Source organism: Colias eurytheme, chromosome 14, assembly GCF_061535395.1.
Source record: "Colias eurytheme isolate Ceu_HAF_F1 chromosome 14, ilColEury1 Martin Lab GWU primary, whole genome shotgun sequence".
Classification (NCBI taxonomy): domain Eukaryota; kingdom Metazoa; phylum Arthropoda; class Insecta; order Lepidoptera; family Pieridae; genus Colias; species Colias eurytheme.
This window is the reverse complement of record NC_142993.1, coordinates 1333785-1348830: the sequence shown is the minus strand read 5'-3', so window position 1 is coordinate 1348830 and position 15046 is coordinate 1333785. Positions and strand designations below refer to the sequence as shown.

At 33.2% G+C, this 15046-nt stretch overlaps 1 protein-coding gene across 1 annotated transcript; it reads right to left on the bottom strand.

Moving 5' to 3' along the window:
• Positions 1-255: 255 nt before the first annotated feature.
• On the bottom strand, positions 256-10422 carry LOC149902693 (epoxide hydrolase 4-like). The gene is made up of 6 exons (XM_090109444.1): positions 10126-10422; positions 9436-9746; positions 1999-2122; positions 1630-1735; positions 1192-1380; positions 256-900 (listed from the first exon to the last, which is right to left on the bottom strand). Exons 1-6 carry the CDS (start codon positions 10339-10341, stop codon positions 785-787), a joined length of 1062 nt encoding a protein of 353 aa, XP_089965570.1. The 5' UTR covers positions 10342-10422; the 3' UTR covers positions 256-784.
• Between the last annotated feature and the right edge of the window lie 4624 nt (positions 10423-15046).

The window sequence follows — 15046 nt, the reverse complement described above, 5'->3', positions numbered from 1 at the left end:
TAATTAATTATACATATTTAATATTCATCCCAGTCAATGTTTAAGACATAGAATGTAAAAACTTAAATGCTAGGTAGGTTCTATACCTACGAGTGTAACCAAATATTTATTTTGACTTGGGAATGTTCCCATTTATTAATTTTTTTCTATTTTTAACTCTTAACGTTTTTCAATGACTTTATATTCTAAAATGTAAATAGAATCATGAAATATAAAAGCATGGTTCGACCAAATATACAATCTATAAAAAATAAATACATACCATAATTGCGAGAACTAAATGGCACTTGTTTTAGATATTATTTATATAAACTAATTAATTTATTATTGATATCAATAATAATCTCCTGAACTGGAGATATTTATATATTGGTGTTACCTTATTTATTATGATTATAGGCCCTTTTAATGATACACTTCCTTTTAATACAAAGAGTGACATATAAATAATAATTGACGCAAAATAAACAACTAGACACAATCACGCTCAAAATATGTCTGAAATAAAACTCTGCCTTCGCGAATTAGGCAGAGTTTTTTCATACGTGTAAAATTCGACTTTGAACATTACTGCCATGGAATAAGGTGTTAATTTGAGCGAATGTTCATACAACATTACTCGGACACTTTTTGACAACGGCTAGGATTATTAGTAGTTGTTTATATGTATTAGTATGTTCAATAGACAAATTGTAGCCCTAAAAATATAAATTGTCTACACTTCGTAACATAACCAATACGAAAAGAGACATAAATAACAGAACACAAACATATTTACTATCTATCACGCATTGGCCGGTAAAGCCAAGCGAGAAGTAATAACCCTGCCCTTATCCGCGACGGCTTCGAACACCCGGCCCATAATGCTACGCTGGATTTCCTCTGTTGGTTTCTTTTTACCTGAAATTTTGTTGTAGGGTTACATACATACTTTTTATTGAATGAAAAAGCTCTAAGATTGATATTGGAAATGACAATAATAAAAGCTACATATGAAAATATCTGATATCACAGTGTAATTAATAATTATTAATCGGTTAGATGCTCATTCAAAAGAACCTAAATATGAAAGCTGCATACCAAACACACAAAAATATGCATACCAAATACACAAAAATATGGTATCGACCAATGGCTAAATACAATATGTTATCTAGGACTATAAACTTAAAACCTCTAAAACCAACTCACCAACAATAAAATCGTGTATCAGCATTTGCAAATGCGAATCCCCCGGTTCAGTCCTATCGACCAGTCTCAGCGCCGCGTTCCCGCAGTATTGCACGCTGGCCACTAACTGCGCGGAGCTGTCTTTGGCGCCGACCAACAAACAACGCGCTTGGACCTTGTGCTCCGGTCGTATTCGATACCAAGCTGCCCCTAGGATGGTTATTTTGGCTCATAATACGGAAAAACAAGGGTAATGGCCAATAGGGATCATATTTAGTGTCCTATAGTACAGTCGTATTTAATAGTCTGAGCGCCGCGTTATTTATTACTGATAAAGTCTAGCAGGAAACAAAGGCAATTTTTAATAGGGGACAAGACAACTGAATTAGGGCTTTTTATTGAAAATCACGTAAAAAATTTCCCATAGTTCAGATCATAGATTTATTCTGAAAACCTTACCTCTGACATAATTTAACGCGCCGGTCCAATCTCTTGCGCGAGAGTTTGCCCATTTATTGTTTTCTGACACTCCTTCTGCAAGCCATCTCTCAGGGAAGTATGGCCACTGTATAAAAAGAGCTTAACTATTAATTAACTTTCTAAATGATAGATTTGACTACATAATACTAATGTTATCTGTAGGTATACTACTAAAGCATGCATAGATAGTTAAAAACTTAAAACATAAGTAGATTTCAAAAAAAATACGGAAAGGGAAATCTTCAAGATACATCTCTCTTCCTTCTATTGCAGTTCTTAAATGATTAATAAATAATAAGTTGTTCTATAATAAACAAGTAATCTACAGCATATTTTTGTCACACAAACCTGTATAAAATGCAGAGATCGTTGACAAAACTTAGCCGGTGGGTGTTGCCAGTAGAGATTCGGATGTGGTGCTCCAACCACTATGAACTTGCTTATCAGGGACCCTTGGCAGTGTACTAGATACCTAAATGATTATTTTATTAGACTAGCTAGAACTACTTAATAGATGCTGTAATATATTAGAAACTAGCGGTCCGCCCCGGCTTCGCCCGTGGTACATGTTTACGTTTTCTCTACATAAGAACCATCCTCGTACTTCAAGAAATATAATAAAAAAAGAATTATCGAAATCGGTTCAGCCGTTCTCGAGTTATGCGCTTACCAACACATTTTGCGATTCATTTTTATTTTTTACTAGCGGTCCGCCCCGGCTTCGCCCGTGGTACATATTTACGTTTTCTCTACATAAAAACCATCCTCGTACTTCAAGGAATATAATAAAAAAAGAATTATCGAAATCGGTCCACCCGTTCTCGAGTTATGCGCTTACCAACACATTTTGCGATTCATTTTTATATATAAGATATATTAGAAATGAATAAGTTCTAATTACAAATATCATACACAAATAAAACAAATAGATTGATCCTTATTATTATTTGCTGATGTCCATGACTTTGTTGTTATTGCGGACACCCTATTATTAATTAAAACAATTATGGCACATCGAGGAACTCAGATAATTCTTGTAATGGAGGCGAAGTTCATAATAATAATTAATAAATAATATGTGAAAACAGGCATACTGACCTACTTTTTTTAATAATTATTGATTTATTATTTCTTAAATAACTATGCATACAATTAAACATTTTCATTTGCCAAATAGACGGTTTAATTAATCTATATATATAAAACTCAAAGGTGACTGATATAGTGATCTATCAACGCACAGCCCAAACCACTGGACATATCGGGCTGAAATTTGGCATGCAGGTAGATGTCATAACGTAGGCGTCCCCTAAGAAAGGATTTTAGAAAATTCATCCCCCAAGGGGATCAAATAGGGGATAAAAGTTTGTACCATGAAAATTTATCTTTTCCACGCAGGCGAAGCTGCGGGCAACAGCTAGTTTTTTATAAAAAGATATACTGAACTATTTTAAAATGTAGTTACGTAAATTAAAAAGTAATTATCTTGAAAGCACCCTCCTCCTACGTGATATTAGTTTGTAAATGTGTACTTACTGAGAATTAGATATAATACGGATTTTAAATAAGCTGATTCATTATCAGAGGTATTACTCTATCTCTCTTATCAAAACAACAAATAACTGTAAATAATTTGAATGGTATGCCCTAAGTTTTAATTTTGAAATTTGTATTATCTTGCTATTATATCAACAAAACGGATTGTTAGAAAGAATATAAAAGAAAGCGTGTTTCAGAATTTCTAACATGGGATCGACTGGACCCATTTTCAGGAAAGTGTCAGCATTAAGGACGCTGTCACAAATCTGCGTTACTCAAATTTAGGTATCTAACGACGTAACTTTGTTCGCGGCAATATCACGCTCACGTAAACATAGCGCATTCCATTTTATAGACCATCTTCATACTTGATATTATTTTTAATTTTTGATATTATGTATTTTTATTGAAATTGATTCCAGAAGATTACTAGGAACTTTAAAAATTCATTTTGTTACTTTTATTAGTAGGTACGATCCTAATAAGTATGTTAGTATATTCAAACAACTTAAAAAAGTGTGACTATTTTACATCATTATTTCATTGAATAATAATCTATGAATTGTATACAATATCAAAGCTTTTTAAGAAATGTAGAATTATTATCATACATATGATGTTACCGGCACTGTATTAAATCCGGCATTGAATACAATTCTTAGTAAATGTATGTTATTCCGAAAAATAGTCGGAATGAAATAAATTATAGGTATTCGTCACATAACACATTACCTAGGATACTCTTAAATCTGAACTTTTCCTACGTAGCAAACACATTTGCAAGTGTGGGTAGTTTTTGGGGTAGCTATTAACCAATATGAGGTCAAAACTAAAATCCAAGATGGCGCCGACGAAAATTTTACATCTTTTCGTCATGGGTGTCATTTTCAAGGTTTTGGAGTAGCTCTTAACAAATATGAGGTCAAAACTAAAATCCAAGATGGCGCCGACGAAAATTTGACTTTTTTCGTGATGGGTGTCATTTTCATGGTTTTTTGGGTAGCTATTAACGAATATGAGGTTAAAACCAAAATCCAAGATGGCGCCGACGAAAATTTGACTTTTTTCGTGATGGGTGTCATTTTCATGGTTTTTGGGGTAGCTATTAACGAATATGAGGTTAAAACCAAAATCCAAGATGGCGCCGACGAAAATTTGACATCTTGTCGTCATAGGTGTAATTTTCTTAATAATAAAGAAGTAAACTAAAATAAAATAACAGATTTTCGTCGGCGTTATCTTGGATTTTATTTTTGACCTCATATTGGTTAATAGCTACCCCAAAAACCATGAAAATGACACCCATGACGAAAAGATGTCAAATTTTCACCGGCGCCATCTTGGATTTTAGTTCTGACCTCATATTGCGTAATATCCACCCCAAAAATCATGAAAATGACACCCATCACGGAAAGATGTAAAATTTTCGTCGGCGCCATCTTGGATTTTATTTTTGACCTCATATTGGTTAATAGCTACCCCAAAAACCATGAAAATGACACACATGACGAAAAGATGTAAAATTTTCGTCGGCGCCATCTTGGATTTTAGTTTTGACCTCATATTGGTTAATAGCTACCCCAAAAACCATGAAAATGACACCCATGACGAAAAGATGTCAAATTTTCACCGGCGCCATCTTGGATTTTAGTTCTGACCTCATATTGCGTAATATCCACCCCAAAAACCATGAAAATGACGCCCATCACGGAAAGATGTAAAATTTTCGTCGGCGCCATCTTGGATTTTATTTTTGACCTCATATTGGCTAATAGCTACCCCAAAAACCCTGAAAATGACACCCATGACGAAAAGATGTAAAATTTTCGTCGGCGCCATCTTGGATTTTATTTTTGACCTCATATTAGTTAATAGCTACCCCAAAAACCATGAAAATGACAGCCATGATGAAAAGATGTAAAATTTTCGTCGGCGCCATCTTGGATTTTATTTTTGACCTCATATTGGTTAATAGCTACCCCAAAAACCATGAAAATGACACCCATGACGAAAAGATGTAAAATTTTCGTCGGCGCCATCTTGGATTTTATTTTTGACCTCATATTGCGTAATATCCACCCCAAAAACCATGAAAATGACACCCATCACGGAAAGATGTAAAATTTTCGTCGGCGCCATCTTGGATTTTAGTTTTGACCTCATATTAGTTAATAGCTACCCCAAAAACCATGAAAATGACACCCATGATGAAAAGATGTAAAATTTTCGTCGGCGCCATCTTGGATTTTATTTTTGACCTCATATTGGTTAATAGCTACCCCAAAAACCATGAAAATGACACCCATGAAGAAAAGATGGCAAATTTTCGTCAGCGCCATTTTGGATTTAAGTTTTGTCAAATTGCTTTACCCCACCAATCCGTTCAACAACCCATAAAAAAAGAGGATCTCAGTCAACATAATTTTTAAAACATAATTTTAAATTACAAATAACTGGAATATGAAACTTATACAGTTTACTCTTATAAAGTATCAAATATTTCAAATCACGAAAACGACAGTATACGCACAATAATCTTTTTCTAATTCGTTTTTATTTTTGGGACGAGGAGCGATACACCCGTCCTTCCAAGAGCGCTTCTGAGCGCGGTCTGACGACCCGCGAGAGCAAAATGTATGAAGAAATCGACAAGTATTTTTAATTTAGCTTATAATTGAAATAAAATTTTGATTTAGATACAAAAAAATTATCACAATCTATAAAGGACTATATATCCCTCAATAATTTATAGGTAAGAAGATAGATTAGGCTTTTAATTTTCTTAAAAGTGTACCGGTTTAGACCCCATTTTTTTGCATTTTATGCGATCATTGTGCTGGGAAAATCGTATTTCAGTGACAATTTTGTATGACGTCGTACAATTTTTATAAGATGATCGTAGAACTGAATATATTATCTTTAAATTAAGATATTACTTTGTTCTCACGTGTAAGTGCTTTGAGTTAAAATTGTACCGTAAAATAGCGGTTTTTGTTAAAAAACTGTTATAGCACCCTTAAACTTATTAATGTTAATTTTTCTTCAGAATTATTGAGAATAAAAAAGAAAAAATTCAGGGAAAACCCTGCTGACTGAGGCGGCTCGGTTTTAATATTTCAAAAATGTAGGCATATCATTTCAAGATAAGTATCAATACATCGTCTCAAATAAATGATTACTACGAAGCAATGCGAGCTGGTTTTGTGTAATTAATCATACAATGACATGTAGATTAAATAGAATTCATTGTTAGTCATTTAATTATTTGAGGAATTTTTATAATTGCTCATCTTTCAAGGATATTTTCTGTGATATTTTCTTATGAAATAGACGGTTGCACGTGGCTACTTAGTTTAGTGGAGTAGGTGCATACGTTAGTTACGTAGCTATGTATTTTTTGGTCTATAGTGATATTATTTATAATGTTTACTTATTTACTGATATTATAGAGCGTTGTTGTGTTTGTTTGTTTAACTAATCTAATCTAGGAACTACTCGATCGAACTTAAAATATGTATTTGTTTTGGATAATGCATTAATCGAAAAGGGTTATCAAAGGCGCATGGGTGAACTGAAATATAATGAGTTGGTTGGGCAAGGCGAAGCACGTTGGTTCGAGTCCCGAATTCGAATATGATTTTAAATGAATAAAAGGGTTTTTTAAATATAAATACAAATTAACTAATCATCGCATCCAGTAAACAAATATTAAATTAAAGATATCATCTGATAATCTCCATATTCCAAGGTATTCTGATTACGACAGACTAGGCCTAAAGGTTATTGAACGATTGACAGATAATAATTTTAGTATTATACACATTTATATTGATATAAAATACATTAAACATTAATATTGCATCATGTAACATTTGTCCTAATGATACTAAAGTTCGGGTTAAAAAATTAGGTATATTCAATACGATTTTAATTTCCTATTATCATAGAAATCCGTATTAAAATAATGTGAGAATTTAAATATCCGTCTGTTACGCTTCCACGGATAATTGCTAAACTTATTTTGATGAAACTTAAAAGTTTCAAGTCTACTATGTTCACGATGTATTTTACGCTCGCAAAGGTACAGTCGCTAAAGCAATATAATTTTTGCACGCCTCATAAGCGATAGACCGGGAGATACTGACACAAAATTTCGAGTCATTTGTAACAGGATGGCGGTTCTACAGGGTTCTTAGTACGCAATGACAAAAAGAAAAACGATGGTGTGAACGCTGGTACCGGCGTCTTAGTCGCGTGGGCGTTAGTCGAACTCGTCGGAAAATAGCGAAAGTCAAACGATTTGTAACAGTATGGCACTTATTTTTCCTGTAAGTTTGAGGATCAACGAATATAAATACAAAATTTCAAAGATCTAGGTGTTGGAAATCTTCACTTATATAAATTAATACTAAATTATTTTTTCAAGTATGACAGCACTTTTTCCCCCTACTAGAAGTATGGCAAATATAATAATGGTCGCATTTTATCAAATACTCTCCAAAAATCCAAATGCAATACTGGTACAAAAAGTTTGGCGAAATAAAAAATTTTTGCAGATTTTCAGCGGTATGGCGACCATTTGGAATCGTGCGAAAAGTATGGCATGGCGACTTTCGTAAATGGCTGCACGACGATGGTTACCTGTGCAAAAGTTAGCCTGATACAAATGGTTGAATAATTGTTTTATTTAAATCAACACATTCGCGTCGGTATGGCGGGCTGTAAGTCACACCGGAATAGTATGGCATGACACTACCGCCTACTTGTTTTTTATGGGCTATCGGTAAATTCTAAAATTTTTGTGTTACAAATCGTTTGACTTTCGCTATTTTTCCGACGAGTTCGACTAACGCCCACGCGACTAAGACGCCGGTACTAGCGTTCACAACATCGTTTTTCTTTTTGTCATTGCGTACTAAGAACCCTGTAGAACCGCCATCCTGTTACAAATGACTCGAAATTTTGTGTCAGTATCTCCCGGTCTACGAAGCGTTGAGGTGGGTACTACTGTCACTTCGCGCAAAACATCTGATTTTTCAAACTTAAAATGTCTTTATGTATCATACATTGCACTTGTAAGATAATACATACACACACATATTAAGAAAAAAGTCACTATATTTAACATTCATGATATTTTTGATGTCATTTTTGTTATTTAAACTAGTTAAAAAACAGTTTAAAAAAGTTCTGTCTTGGACGTCCGTGTGTCTGTATGTGCGGAGGATTTTCTTGTTAACACGATAGCGACCGAAATACTTTACTAATCGAGTCTTTTTTTTTCTCTTACGCTTGAGTATGCTCAGGAATAGAACCCTTTCATTTTCAGGGTCTGATTCGATGTGGTTTAATTGTTATTAAATAAACAAAAATAATAATTAATAAATAATTATTAAAAAAAAATTATGAGGCGTGCACTTTTGGATTTTCCAATTTTTTTTTAATTTAATTAATTAACGATATATGGATATATCGTTAATTAATTAAATTAAAAAAAAAATTACCGCTTACCAAAAATACTAAGCAAACCTTGACTTTGAAAACTAAATAAGGTAATAAAAATACATATTATATCGTAAATTCGTACATTGTAACACTCAAAAACGAATACAATAATGTATGAAGAGAACTCAATGTAAATGCATTAAGTACAAGGTGCAGTGGTCATGGTCACCCTATTGCTTTCGTGTAAAAACTAAATAATAAATCAATGCCATTATGAACAATAGCTATTAACATGTAAAGAGCAGTTACTTAAAACAACTTACAACAACTAATGGTCTAAGATCCGAATATAGGTCGACCTGTACCGGCGTGATAATAGAATGAGACCAATTTTATAATAAATGTCTATTAAAAAATCTATTAAAGATGGGTTGACTGAAAAAATCCTGGACAGGACATTTTAATTAATATATGTTGGTAAGCGCATAACTTGAGAACGGCTGAACCGATTTCATTAATTCTTTTTTTATTATATTCCTTGAAGTACGAGGATGGTTCTTACGTAGAGAAAACGTAAATATGTACCACGGGCGAAGCCGGGGCGGACTGCTAGTTATCTATATAAGTATTTATTTAAAATTAGCCATCTGGTTTCCTAACACAAGCAAAAAGCTTAGTATGGGATCAGATTGTGCCGTGTGTGAAAAGCACATTTTTACAAATATTTATATTTTAAAGGAAGGAAGTGATAAATATATATCTACTTATTAAGGACACAGCTTGAAGTGATATAAAACTCACCAAGTAAGTAAACCTCCAATTCCAAAGCCAATAACAATAGCGGGACAGCCTTCCGACACCCCTAAAGCTTTCAAAAGCCCCGCTAATTCTTCCACAGCCCTTGGCGGAGACAGGTCTCGTCGATCTCCACTCTCACTGCCTCCAGACCCTCGGAGGTCCAACGTAATCACGTGGTAACCATTGTCAGCTAGCCTCCGAACTATAGAGGACCAGGATGGAACCCATAGGTTGCCAGTGTCAGGAGCGTCTCCGAGAATTAATATCACTTGGCCTGTACGAGGCCCTGTTTCTACATAGTGGTATTTGACCCCCTGAAATGTTGTTATGTATTATTTTGTTGTAACAGTGATTTGACGGTGAAAAATATTTTAAACTAAATTGCTCACGCTGGTAAGTTATATTTAAATAGAAACTTATTTGGTAATAAGAAAGTAAATCAGTAAGATCATTTATATATGGAAGGAATGGAATCCTGGCAATATTTCTAATGATTGTTATGAATTTCGGATTTTTACTGTTGAATAATTTTTCCATTATTAAGCCTATTATTCAATATATCCATTATCCTTACTGTTTATATTATTTTTTGCTTTATATTTATATAAAAAATGAAGTCTCAACTTTAAATACTTAAGAAAATCTGTTACTTAGTTCATTTTATATTTCGTAAAATACCCACATTGTACATACCATAATTTTTATATAGCAATGAGTTCCAATTGAGGAGTCCACGGTCAATTCCACCGGTGGCTTGTTATTGGATAATTTTCTACGATGTCCTTTCCATAACCTTCGCGCAGCTAGCTGGAGTAATTGCCACAAACCAATATAAACACACTGAAAAAATAATTCCACCGCCGCCCAACCTGACACCAATTCAAGTACACCGCTTCTTTTAACACCCATGTTTATTTAAACACAGCAACAATATAAACATCACATGTGTAACACGACCGTGCTCAACGCATACTGTAAGTTATCTTAAAACATTTTCTTATCTTCTTTATCAAAGTTTGAACCGAGATTGAACTTTGAATTCGAGCGGCTACCCGCGGATGTGCTCGTCAATGTCATATGTCATTTGTCAAGATTGTTGGCATTGGCATATTATAGCCGTCATCCGTGGCCGTCATTCAAGAAATTTCAAAATATTTCACTTGTGATTTCACTGGTACTTAATATTATTTTTATTCTGTACCTCTTCTAATATTAAACATGAAGAAATAGGAACAACATAAAAGAATTAATTAAATTTATTGATAATATGTGTACGATATGATTCGTGGATATGTAGAATTACGTTACACAAATAATTTCGTTCATATAATAATTCTTGGTAATTCCTGATACCTATTTTTAAATTGGGTAGTTACAAGGTAGAGTGCGCGCAAGAAGTCTGCGCGCTAGGTACTGGTGGCGTGCTTAATGTTGCCAGCCCAACTAATATATTTTTTTCTTTATTTAAAGTAAATTTTGGGATTCTCTATAATATATTGTTATTCTAATTTGTTATTCAAGTTTATTATTTAGGTATGCCAATGCCGCCAATGGCCGCCAATGGGCGGAAAATGTTTAGTTCCAATTTTGGCCGCGCGCAGACTTATCTTGCGCGTACTATAGTTATTGTAGGTAGGTAAATAATCTCTATTCTATACTGTCATAATCTTATAAGCCCCCCTAGTCAAGTGGCTTTCTGTTAGCGTAGCGTTCAATAGAATAGACTACGAATGTATGAGATTGACGTAACCTGTAGATACGTTTATCTACAGCCTACGTCAATCTCATACATTCGTAGTCTATTCTATTGAACGCTACGCTAACAGAAAGCCACTTGACTAGGGGGGCTGGTCACAATATCATAATGTTGGTGTAACACCGACGAACACCGAAAATATCTCGTAAATTCGTAGGTATAACTCTTATTCATAGGTATAAAGTACACCTTTCTTGTATCGTTTGTAAGATTTTTATTGGAAATTACATTCCTATCGTGGCTATCTGTGAAATCTAGAAGGCGTTTTCACATTATCCGATCCGATATCGGATATCGGACGCCGATAGCCGATATCCGATATCGGATACAATTTGCCCTTTCACATTGTCCGATAAAATCGTTCCGATATCATCATGAGTGTTGCCAGAAATTTTTAGAGAAAACTAAACTAAATTGCCAGTTGATAAAAAAAAGGTATAATTAAAAAAAATCAAATGTTATAAATCATAGTTGTACATGTACATTAAAAATAACTACGATAAGGAAAAACAACTTCAAAAAAGAAAAGTAAAATGTAAAAAAAGATTTGATATCACAAATTACCTACTGCATATTATTTAGATGTGCTATTTACTAAATAGTTTTGATATCGGTCATTTGTATAACATAATATTATATGTACTTTAATGTTAACACATTATAAATTAAATAAATTTATATCAATACCTACTACTATTAGTTAATAGTTTTAGCAATACATATTAGTAAATACCTTTCAAAATCTATTAAATGTATTTTTAGCAAGACGTACCTAGTCATTTAGTCATTTTTTCACTACATACATTTATAAAAGTTCATGTAGTACCTATGATAAATTTATTAAGTGATACAATCTTTGTTCACATTTTCTTTTAAAGTGAAACTTTTATTACATCGTCTCAAACTTTTTGGTCTGTGTAGCGCATGTCGTGTGTATCGCGGCTGCCGAGTAGGTATACCTACTTGGCACGCGACATGCGCTACACAAAGCAGTGTTCGGAACCGTTCGAACAGTTTCACTTTTACCGTGGTTTCATAAAACCACACAACATTTTTCTTTTTCTTATTACACTGTAATATCCCAAAAATAATATTATCACTCGTTCAAATATATTTGTAATATGATTGTTGTAATTTCCTGTAAGTAAAGATACATAAATGGACGTTTTAAGTACCCTCAATGGTACACCCCATCATTAATTAATATCATTAAAGAAAAGTCTAAACTTCATAAAAATTGGAAAAAATTTAAAAACCCGAATGATTACGCAGCATTTGCTTTACTAAGAAATAGGATTAAAGTTTTACAAGAAGAATGTTTTAAAAATTATATTAATAGGTGCGAAAAAGAAATAATTCATAATCCTAAAGAGTTTTGGAGTTTTGTAAATAACAAACGCAAAAACAACAGCTTGCCATGTCGTATGGTATATAATGGAGTGACTTATTCTTGTGGTGCAGATATATGTAACGCTTTTAATAGCTTTTTCCAAAGCGTATTCATACAATCTTCTTCCTACGATCCCAAACCATACGCAGAGGAGTCCCATTCTAACGTAATTAATTCAATTAAAATTTCAGATAAACTGATAACAAATGCGGTTAAAAAACTAGATAGTAAAAAGGGCGCAGGCTTAGACGGGATTCCTGCTATATTTGTTAAAAAATGCGTAAACGGGCTTGCTGTTCCCTTAAAATTGATTTTTCAACGATCTTTGGATGAAGGTATCTACCCCAAACAATGGAAAGATGCACGTGTAATCCCCATTTTTAAAAAAGGTTCAAAAAATGAAATTACTAACTACAGGGGTATATCAATTTTAAATATTTTCGGTAAAGTTATGGACAGTAGGTATAGTTAATGATTTTATGTATAGCTATTGTAAGCAATGTCTTCCTTCATCTCAGCATGGATTTTTTAAGTCTCGGAGTGTTAACACAAACCTTTCAGAATTGACTAACTATTTACTAACTAACATAAGTGACGGCGCTCAGATTGACGTCATTTATACCGATCTCGAAAAGGCTTTCGATAGAGTAGACCATAATGTTCTCGCCGGGAAACTAAATGCTGTAGGTATTAAGGGTAATCTTCATAGATGGGTAATATCTTATATTAGAAACCGTCGTCAGGCAGTAGTCATAGGAAGTCATAAATCTAACTTCATAAACGTCACCTCCGGAGTTCCACAAGGATCCCATATATCACCTTTACCTACTCTTTAACATTTTCCTTTTCGATATAACACATTGTATTAAGAACTCAAATTGCTTACTGTATGCCGATGATAACAAAATTTTCCGTAAAGTATCTTGTACCGCCGATTGTAATCTACTCCAATCTGATCTAGATAATCTCGGAGAATATTTTAAAATTAATAACATCGGTGTAAACATTCAAAAATGCCAAACCATAAGCTTTTCTCGTAAACGTAACATTATTTTATTCGAATATAGTATCAATAATCAGTTAATTAATAGAACAACTTCAGTAAAGGATCTCGGCATCCTTCTGGACGATAAATGTTTCTTCGACGCCCATATTGAGTACATGTCCAGTAAAGCATACAAATCCCTTGGTTTCATCCTAAGAACAAGTCAACCTTTTAAAAACCCTCAGTGTTTAAAAATGCTTTATCATAGTTACGTCAGAAGCATATTAGAATATGGAAGTATAATATGGCGACCATTTTTTAAAAAATATATAGACAAAATTGAAAAAATACAAAAGATATTTATGAAGCATCTTAGTTTTAAAGCAAAACATAACTTTAAGGACTACAAAGAATCCTGCATTTTCTTTAAAATGAATACTCTCGAAGACAGACGTACTCTTTCAGATATTATGTTTCTTTATGATCTCCTAAACAACAAACTAGACTGCCCCCAATTAACAGAAAATATATATTTTAACACCCCTCTAACTCGAACACGTAATACTCCTTTATTCTTTATACCACGTTCAAAAAACCAATATATGAAGAACTCACTCTTTAATCGCCTGCCTTCGATATACAATCAAAAATTTTCTACTCTTGACATGTTTAACAGCCCTCGCAATCGTTTTAAAACCAATGTAATTAAAATATTATCTAACGTACCTAACACATTTTAATCATGCACACACACACATATATACACACAAACACACCCAAACGCACGCACGCACTCACCCACACACACTACTCACCACTCTTTAATAAGTTACTGTTTTAAATATTGTAATTGATAATTGTAAAACTCGTAATTGGCGTATTGTATCATAGATATAAGTAGAGTAAGTCAAACTGTAAGCTGTGTAGTTTTCAAAATAAATAAATAAATAAATAAATAAATAAATAAATAAATTAATTATTTTATTCTCATAAACAATTATTTTAGAATTAAAAGTTTTCAAACTTTGTATTCTTTGTTGTAAATTCTAAATAAAAATAAAATCGGTGTGTAATCTCTTCCTTTTTTTGAAGTCGGTTAAAAACAAAGCACTCAATGACAACAATACAATAAACAGCACAACCAACATCCGAGTAGGAGGAGGAGCGAGAATGAAATAAAATAATGATGATAGACACTAATGTTTTCGAAGATAGATATTTGAATTTAAGAACGCAATATATTTTTGTTTACTTCAGTTCAGCCAATTGCCGTATATTTTAATACGGCAAATAAAAATACCTGCCGTATAAATCGTATTTTAAATGCCTATAAATACTTAAATAGGGTTTTAGGTTAAAAGCAAAGAATTTTTTTAAAGATTGAGCGCCCTATAAGACTGAAAATACACAAACTAGTGCTTTTTTGCTGTTGGTATACTATACTGCCTTTTCGAAAATTGAGTTGGCAACACTGAACATTATC

Excerpts from the sequence above, each read along its gene's own strand:
- LOC149902693 (XM_090109444.1), bottom strand. The coding sequence starts at position 10,341 with ATGGGTGTTAAAAGAAGCGGTGTACTTGAATTGGTGTCAGGTTGGGCG. Across the intron at positions 2,123-9,435 it reads ATTGGAGGTTTACTTACTTG|GTATCTAGTACACTGCCAAG; the intron begins GTGAGTTTTATA and ends ATAATCATTTAG. Across the intron at positions 1,381-1,629 it reads CGCGTTAAATTATGTCAGAG|GGGCAGCTTGGTATCGAATA; the intron begins GTAAGGTTTTCA and ends TAACCATCCTAG.